Below are 10,265 nucleotides of genomic sequence, written 5' to 3'. Positions count from 1 at the left end.
TGTTTTTACTTGTTTAGAGGCCCATTAGGTGTCATAAATGAAAACAATTTTTTTTTTCAAAAGCTTTATAAATTTGGTATTTTGATACAGTTTCATTAGCCATATTTGCTGAGCGATCTTTTGTTTCTTTCGTATTTCTTCTCCTTTCTTTGAAATCAATAATATAATATATATATAATATAATATAATATAATATAATATAATATATAATATAATATAATATAATTATAATATATATATAATATAATATAATAATATAATATAATATAATATAATATAATATAATATAATATAATATATTAATATAATATATATAATATAATATAATATAATATAATATCAATATCATATCATATCATATCATATCATACATATCATATCATATAATATAATATCATATCATATCATATCATATCATATCATATATCATATCATATCATATCATATCATATCATATCATATCATATCATATCATATCATATCATATCATATAATATAATATAATATAATTCAATACAACACAACACAATACAATACAATAGAATACAACACAATACAATACAATACAATACAGTATACATGTACATTAATTCAACTATGTTCATCGGTTAGAATTATTTCTAATAACAAAAACTTACTTTGGTCGTGGTAGGGAAAACAAAATATTTTAAGACTTGGCCTTATTGACAAACATCTACGCTGGCGCTATTTGTAATATACAAACCGAAATCAATCACTCTACATTGATATAAAAACTTACAGATTCATTATCTTTAAATGATAATTTTGTCAATTGGGAATATTATTTTATCATTAGTGCACTTAAGGTAAAGTTCTTTGCATAATTCATGGGTTGATTTTCTTTTTAATGTATGGTGGTTAAGAAGGTACAACTCTGGACAATAAAACATTTTAAAACGCTCGTGCCCACGTGACCCTTTTAAAATGCTCGTGCTCACGTGACAATAACATACACCTTAGTATGAAATTGTAACATAAATCTGTGTTTAGGATGGATCAGGCGAAGATAAGAGGACAAGCTGCATAATAAGGACATGTAACATAATAAAAATTATATAAAATCTTAATAAATAAGGATTTTGTCAGTCATAATTAGGACCTTCAGAAACCTAAATGAACAAACAAAAATCTAATTCGAACTTTGTAACTTCTAATTAGGTTTTCATACAAAGAAAAAATAAAAAAATGTTTCTTCTTATAAGTTTTTTTAACTTCTAATTAGGATATGCAAAGTCCTAATTCGTGTTTATATATCAACACGTCAAACCAACACAGAAATGTCATATAGCAACTTTCCATTTTTTCTGGTGAAGGAAGAACTCTGGTGCTCTTCTGTGCCGTTCCGCAAGCTTGCTGGATTGTTTTCTAAGTATTTGTTTTCACAGAGTTAAAATAAGAAACCGCGTCGCTTTCAAAATAATGAGAGCTCGCCAATGATTGGTTGTTTCAAAGACCACGAGAAGGTGACTACCTATGGGTGGATGTCAGATCCTAATAAGAAGCGTTATTTAGGAGCTGATTTTAATCAGAGTAAACTTGTGCCAACTTCTGAAATTTTGTCTTTACGTAAAAAGTCAGCAGGTCGAATTTTTTTTATCGTTTTCATGTTCTTAGATCGTTTCTAGTATTCGCATGTTTATGATTCTAGCCTACGGATAATCTTTTCCTCTTTCTGGCGTGTCTTGCGTACTTTCTGCAAATACTTTAGAGCCTCGTTCTGCTTTTGCAAAAGTATAAAACAAATATATGTCATTTGCAAGACTCAAAGACGACCCTGTTGTGTCCGGTGGACAAATTTCTTTTGAATTATTTACAATAACTTTGTCATCAATAGCGATCGCTAAAATTTCATTTCCATATACTTTGTCAATGGCATCGATTACTTTATATATAAGGTGCTCTTTAATACTTCATGACATACTGTACCAAACTTTGCCAAAATCAATGTCACCATTAATATCTTGTCTAGCGAAGATTTGACATTCTATCGTTTTACAAGGTTAAGTACGTGCAACAATTTTATTGTCCTGCTTAAGATCTGGCTTAGAAACATCATGTATTTTAGAAGTACATGTAGTATTTGTTTCCAATGTGGCTTTAGGGTTATCAGTGTCATTTCTATAATTCTATTATTTTCTGATTATACCTGCTTTACAAGTCCAGTTTCTGATACTATTTCCGTAGCCTTTTATTTTCCAATAGTGCCAGGCTATGCAAAAGGGCTGGAAAGCTGTAACATATGTGTAGCGATGTCTGTTTGATCGTGCATGTCTTTACAGAACTTCGCACCAGGCTCAGTTATAAATGCATCTCCATTTTCTTTGGCATCTACACCTTATTTTCCCCTTTAACGAAGATTTTCTTGAACTTTCTGGTGAACATACTGAGGTATGGAACTTTTTGTCATCTCTCACAGACGGCTTTTCTATGAATACTATGCATACACCGGACATTTCCGAAATTTATTCGTGACAATTGGCCTCGGACATTGTTTCTAATGCTCAATTCATAAATCACGTGAGAATAATAGTTGCTCGAGACCGGAAAATTAATAATTACTGGTTAGTTATCCAAGAAAGCTGGTTACGTGGATCAACCACCGAGATATGACCAAACGTGTGTTATATGTTAACATCTGCGTATAATCCAAGAAACAAAACAATTTTATTAATTCATTTATTTATCTATCTATTTATATATTTATTTACTTATCAAAACAGGGATGACAAAGAATCAAATTCATTCTCTTTACCGAATATCTCACAACAGTAGAATATCGTCTTTTCTTTCGATAATTTAATGGAAATACTGGCCATAGAAATTCACAATTTTATTTTTTGGGGCTAAGGGATACATGTAACTTGCCGGGTCTAATTTTAGTAACGGGTGCGTGTGATATTCCGGGTCTAATTTTAGTAACGGGTGCGTGTGATATTCCGGGTATAAGTTTGGTGAACGATGGGTGTGAATCGGCGGGTTTAACTTTGGAAACAGAAACGTGAGCTTTTCCCGGTTTAGTTTTGTCAGTTTGTAACAGTTTAATAAGGTTTGGGACTAGCTCAGACCAGAACGCCATTCGTCTTGGATGAAACTCTTCAATATTCGTCACTTGTGGTTCAATAAGAATATTTGTGATTGGATAAAAATTTTGTGACGTCATGCTGAACTCCGGCCAGAAATCGGTAGCGTTGTTTGGTGTATTTGGATTTCTGAAAAAGAGGAAATCAAAGTACTGAAGGCACTGATTTTGTTTGGTATTCCACAAAGAGGTCGATATCATTCGGCAACAAATCAAGATAGATTCGAAGGATTAAAGGTAAAAAGTTACAAATCAACATAAACATTAATAAAAATCCAAATGGTTGCTCTCCTGTCTAGGATAATATAATATGATTTTTAAAAAAAATGATGCTACTTTAGAAACTCCAATTTTTTAGGCTGTTTCGCTAGTAAGGCAAAGAATGAAGATTTAAAACTTAAGTAGATACTTTTTCCTCGCTGTTCTCAACACAATTTCGATAGTTCCTATTTTTCTGCATTAAAATCATGCATTTTGTTTATACAAACTGAAAATGGACAAATTAATTTATGAATACAGCGTGAAAAGTATTAAAATACCAACCCAGATCTTGCAAAGTTTGTCCAAAACGTCATAATGTCCCTGGACAGCTGCTGTTCTTCCACAGTATAATTGCTGAGCTCGCCGCCAAATATAGAAGCGTTTGCCAACAGCGGGAAACCAAAAACATACGGTATTTCATCAGCATGATACGATCCTGAAATATTTAAAAACAAGTGGTACGGTCTACAACACTTATAATGAAATCGGTTTTAACGAAGTACCGTTTATAACGTACATTCTACTGAGGACCAACCATTTGCCACCTCTTTTCAATTTGTTATATAATACTGTTTATGGCGAGTCTTAATTAACTGAACATAAGGGGAAATCAATCAATCAATCAATCAATCAATCAATCAATCAATCAATCAATCAATAAGTAAATAAATAAATAAACAAACAAACAAACTGAGCAATGAATTAATAGCAGTCAGGACTTTTGACAACCTTTTTTAGAATCAGAGAATACCTTAAACCACGTAAGCAAAATATGGCATTTGACTTATTGCTATTGAATTAAGCGTGCTGGTTAAACCTTTGACGCCAGAGTAGTTTTGAAAGTAATGAGTTCATTAAACAGAATTTCTTTCGTTTAAATGAATAGTTAGTGATCGTTGAATACACCTTACCCCAACCACCACCCCTCTCTCTCTGTATCCGCGCATGATTTATGATGAACTATTTCATTAATCATTTTATTTTATATATGAAAATGTTATGAGTATGAGTAGGTTTTACAGACGTCATAATTCGTTTTTTTAAGCAATAACTGAAAAGTTTAAAGTTACATGTACATCTGTATGTTTAATGTGCAAGCTGAGATTAACATTTTCATAAATCTTAGTGTCAACTTTTTTCGTATTTTTGACATATCATGACGACATTACGACACATTATGTGAATAGTAACGGCAAGCTGCCATAAATTTAAAACTAATTCGCTTATATCATCAAAAATTTTGTAAATGTAAAAAAGAACAAGAAATCAACCGTTTATGTAAAGTTGTACTAATTATATTTAAAGGAGAACAACCATGCTGGTTACGACAATGACAACCCTATGTACCAACTGTATTGCCAGATAATCCCAATATATCCAAGTGTACTGCCCAGACTAATGCCAGTGTATTGTCAGACTAATAAACACCAGTGTATTGTCAGACTTATTAGTGCCAGTGTATTGTCAGATTTATCAACACCCGTGTATTGCCAGAATAATAAAATCCAGTGTGTTGACAAACTAATTAACACCAGTGTATTACCAGACTAATTAATGCCAGAGTATTTCCAGACCTATTAACACCAGTGTTTTGCCAGACTAATTAATGCCAGAGTAATCCTAGTGTAAAGTCACACTTATACTAGTCCAGATTATCCTAGTTAAACACCACACTTATATCAGTCTCGTTCCAGACTATTCTTGTGAGGGGCCAGATTAATCCCAGACTAGGTTAGCTATTGGTTGCATAAATTTAGCTTTTTTCAACTGTAACTCAAAACACTCTATTACAATTGATAGCAGGACCACGGTAAGCTATATAATTGTTAATTACTAATTAAACAAAAGAAAAGATATCGTAAACAAAGATTAAGAATTAAAATAAAACTTAATCAGCATGTATAACTTTGCGTGTCTTTAAATTTGAATACTTAAAAATGATTGGTTTACCTTCAAACCATGGTGGTATCTCTAAAGCATGTTTGTCCGACTGTACGGAGAATTCGTAGAAATATGTAGATCCACCTTTAAGTCCAGCATGCGTCTTGGCGACCTGGATTGCTGGCACGTGAAACATTGGGTCATTCGTCATGGCTATAAGTGTATTTCGTATCGTCAATAAATTCAGAGGATCAGCCCAGTCCGTATAGAAGAATGTTAGAAGCTCTTCTAGAGCTTTCCTTGTCTTTGGGGTATATTCTGTGCTCAATTTTGTCTTGATGAATTCTGGGACTATAACGTTATCAAACTGCAGCCTCGTGACGTTAAAATCTAGTGTAGCCTGGCCTAGCAGATGAGACCAAGTATTATAGTAAAGCACACCGTCCCCGTCATTAAACCCGAGTAGAATGTCGACAGACGCAAAAACCTGGCGGGCAAGATGTGTTTCTGCCGTCTGCTCTAGAAGAATTTCTTCCGGCTTTGCTATCAAAAAATCACCGTCTACAACCGGTCCTAAATTAGCGCGGTTATTCATAAGTATCATTGGGTCTTTGCTTTGTAAACAAAGAAGAGTATTGTTTGTATTGGGTTGACAACCTGTTTCTTTAAGATATTCTTCCAAAGCGTCTATGTCTTCAAACGACCAAGGTGCTAGAGGACTTCCACTTTCAGCTATGACCCGCTTAAACAGACCTTTATTACCTATGTACATTGCTTGCAGAAGAGCAGCTGCACCGCCAGACGATTGACCAAATAATGTGACGTCATCAGGATTACCGTGAAAACTACCAATAGTGGTATTGATCCACTTCAGCGCAAGATGAATATCCCAAAGTCCTTGATTTCCAACAACCGTTCCTGAACTATCTCGCAAAAAGCCAAACATGCCAACTCTGTAATTTACTGTTACCACTACAACGTCTCCAAACAGTGCCAGACCCTCCGGGTTGTACATTGAGGCAGCACCCTGTCTGAAACCCCCTCCATAAATCCAAACCATAACCGGAAGTGGAAAGTTTACACCTAGTCTGTACGGTGCATAAATGTTTAATGTGAGACAGTCTTCAGTAAATCCCGGCACCCCGTACCTATGCTTCAGGACATCCATTTCGTAACGTGTCTGCTGGTAGCAAGCAAGGGGCGTTTTTCTTGCATTGAACGGTGTGGTGAACGGTGCTTTTGGTATCGGTTTCTGGAACCTATTCTCACCAGCTGTTGTTTCGGCGTAAGGAATTCCTGTATATGTGGCAAGTAATTTTTGCTCGCCATCTACATACTTGTACTCCAACGTTCCACTAATTCTCCCTTTGGTTGTATGGACAGTTATAGGCACGTCCGCCGCTACGAAAGAAATCCATAGTAAAATATTTAGAAAAATGAAAAGGTCCATCATTCCTGTCTTAAGAACTAATAACTTATTTCACAACTGTTTAAATATTTTACTTTTTTAAAAGTCAGAATATTCCGGTTTTCGATGCATTTAAAAGAATGACAATCTTGAGAATTGCGGATTTTTTTCAACAAAAGATGTCTTATTTAGAGGTTCATTATAATGCAAAATCATGATTATAAGAGGCATTTATAATGCAAATTTTAGTATGTCCTTAAATTTAATTATGCGTATTAATAAAGCTGAAGAAAAGATACGTGTAAAGCTGTCGCCTTGGTGGACACCTGAAATTACGCAAAACTGTCATATTTGAAATATGTGTGCCTTTAACTTGGCAAAAAGTATATAATGAAACATTGAGTTTAAATTCATCCACAAATAAAATCATGACATATTCCGATGAATATTACCACAAAATGTATGAATATAATTATTTTGTGGACTTTTATGCAATATTTGGTGTTCATGGGTTTAAAATGAAATAATTATGACGATCTGGGCATAATACCAGTTTAACACCATTGGGTGCTTTTTTAGGAATTTTGTTGGAAAACTCCTGCGGTCATTTAACGATATAAAATCTGTGTTTTTTCAGTCAGGAGCTTTGTATTAATTTAATACGCGCATAAGTTAATGGCAATTCATGTGCGCTTGTCCGCTTAACTGCGTTCTTACACGTGGAGACTATTATTTACTAAAACACGTGAATCAAGTTCACGTTATACGTGTACACGTGTATTAATTTAAAGATTAATTGTACTTTCTTTATTGCTCCCCTTTACTCGCATGCGTATAAATCATCAAAGTTCAATTTAAAGTATAAATGATAGATATCCATTTCAATATTCATAACGCCCATTAGAATATTATCTTTATATAGCCTAGTATGAATCGCATCATTCTTTCTATACGCAAGTGGTATTCCTTACAGAGCGAATCCGTTTCAGTACATCATTTATTATTCGTGCCTTAAAAAGGAAAGACTTTGACTTGCTTTAAAAACTGGGGCTTGGATAATTCTTGGGGAAGTGTTTGAACTGTATGATGATGATGATGATGATAATGATGATGATGATGTCAACGACGACGATGATGGTTAAACAACAATCGAGTACAGATAAAAAAAAATACAACAAAAGTAAAACACCTTTTTTAAAGAGTGAATTGCAAATACCATATCCGGATAATGCCCAATAGGTCTCACTAAAATAAAAAAAAGAATAGCGTTATAAAGGAACTGAATTTAATCAGATTCCTAACTAACTTCCTGACAATGAAAAAATATGTTGTTTTTAAATTTATTTATTTTGATTTAAGTACTGACGTTGGCTGTTACAGACATAAAATCATAGATAATTAATTATTAAATAGATATGCATTAAATGACATTATCATTACAATTAATGGCTTAACGAAGACGTCCGTTGCAATTTTCAGATGATTTAAGATATATATATATATAGGCAGAATGAAAACTGTTTCATAAAATTTATCTAAAATAAGAATATAAAGAAATTAAAGCGAAATAAACGGTAGTCGTTAAATCTTGTTTTGGAGAGGTCTGCCTTTGAATGTGCAAATCGGATAAAAACTTTTTAAGATTTGACATTTTCCGTTTAGATTTATTTCCAAAGTGCATGAAAATGAATTATATATATGTATACCATAAAATTTTATTATTCTGAATAAATAGAGGATATTGAATGAGTGTGGATTCAAACTTCAAATTTTTTGGACGAATTGAATGAAATTATATTATGCGAGCCTCTAATATTATCGAATAGAACGAGTTCAATAAATTCAGTAATGAACCTAATATAATATTTCATTCGTCATATACCCAAAATATAGACTTCGCGTCTTTACACAATATTGGTATGACGCAAATGATGTGACGTCAAAATATATGCAAGGTTGTGCGATACAATTTTTACGGAGGGTATGTGATACAATATGTTTAAAGGCGTATAATTGGGTTACATACATGTAAAGCAGAATGAAAACAGAATCATTGATTTTTTAACCTCTGCATGTTAGAATATAATTAACAGAAAGAAATAATAAATATAGATCGCATACCCTGGCGTCACCGACCTAAATTTAACCCTTGAATTGGAAAAATCTTGCTCATTATAAGGGCCCACGGTTTAGAAATTCCTTTTTTTTTAGCTTTTTGTGGGAAATGAAACTTTATTGAGTCATCAAATTTCAGAATTTGGTAAAAAAAAAAATGATAAAATTTTTTTTTTGTTTATTTATGGTCCTTAGTGTCGCTTAATTGTACTCCGCTAAATGTTGTAAACCCCTCTAAATGTCTCAAAATATTTTCCGTTAACGTCGCAATGACAACTTCCAAAGTCGCCTATCTAATTCATGTTTAACAACTGGTATTATTCAATATTAACGTTTTTGTTTGATGGACTACTATTTATCAGATAATAAGGGTTTTTGTGAGTACAAAACAATTTTTTAAATTAAATATCTTTTCGGGATTATTATTTGACGACCACACCAAGGCATCAATTTTAATTTTGACGTCAGTCATTTGCGTTTTACAAAACACATTTTTATACTTTTTTTTTCATTTTTGCAACTCAGACTGGATTCGAGCTACACATCAGTTAGATTATCCCAACAACTGAATTAAATGTAAAAATTTAATTAAAAACAAAGTAAGATCAGAATCATTTCATTTTTCGCCCAAAAAGCCTTTTTCAAGGGGTTTTTTATAAATTATTTTTATACAATTTTAAATTTTGCAAAACCCTTAGATTAAATTTTTCAAATTTTTTGAAATCACACTTTTTGGTCACGTATGCAAAATATCGACCCAGTGTGTCTTTTCTTGAGAATGTTACAGGCGTCAAATCTAGCCCGGTCGAACAGAAAATGATGCCGTTGTGGCCAAAATGTATTTTCGACACTGCCTGTGATGACGAAAAATACTCTGAAAGTGGGCTAACATTCTGACAGAAAATCAGGCTCACTTTATTATAATTGTTTTATTCGTATCGTCACGGCTTTAATTACATGTGATTAAAGCCGTGTTATCGTACCTTTATCCATGCACAATTGAGGCTTTAAAACTATCGTTCGTTATATTTTTCTCATGACACAGAAAATATGTTAATGCGAAAGGTGCATCGAAAAAGCTTTTTTGTTGAAACGCAGTTACAGAAACAAAACAAGAGCATTTTGCGACTTTTAGTGGTGGTTGCGACATTTATAGGCAAGTACAACATTAAAGCGGCGTTGCGACATAAAATGGCGCCAGATATGCTAATTTTGATTTGCAACCTATTTTTACAGAATTTTTAGTCTCCGTACTTTCACTGAATTTGTATTGTGTCCAAGGATAAAATGAAAACATTAAAAAAAACAAATTCAATGACAGGAATTTCCGAAAGGAGGTCGGTGACCCCCATTTTTTACAGTTTTTATTCTGGTATATGTCCATATATAACCCTAGTATATACACATCTAAACTAATTTTACAAGAACCAAAAAAAAAAAAAAGAGAAAAAACAACAACAATCAACAAAACATAGAAATAAGAATAAAAAAGAAGAATAA

General features: G+C 32.8%; 1 protein-coding gene across 1 annotated transcript; it reads right to left on the bottom strand.

Annotated features, from left to right (window-relative positions):
• Positions 1-2,683: 2,683 nt before the first annotated feature.
• Positions 2,684-6,926, bottom strand: LOC132718144 (cholinesterase-like). The gene is made up of 3 exons (XM_060701769.1): positions 5,312-6,926; positions 3,644-3,797; positions 2,684-3,230 (listed from the first exon to the last, which is right to left on the bottom strand). The coding sequence occupies exons 1-3, from the start codon at positions 6,693-6,695 to the stop codon at positions 2,852-2,854; spliced, it is 1,917 nt and encodes a 638-aa protein (XP_060557752.1). The 5' UTR covers positions 6,696-6,926; the 3' UTR covers positions 2,684-2,851.
• Between the last annotated feature and the right edge of the window lie 3,339 nt (positions 6,927-10,265).

The sequence above is a fragment of the Ruditapes philippinarum genome, unplaced genomic scaffold (assembly GCF_026571515.1).
Source record: "Ruditapes philippinarum isolate M1 unplaced genomic scaffold, ASM2657151v2 ctg4286_1_1_1_1, whole genome shotgun sequence".
Taxonomy (NCBI): domain Eukaryota; kingdom Metazoa; phylum Mollusca; class Bivalvia; order Venerida; family Veneridae; genus Ruditapes; species Ruditapes philippinarum.
Note: the sequence above shows the minus strand (reverse complement) of the source record. Positions and strands in the feature narration are given on the sequence as shown.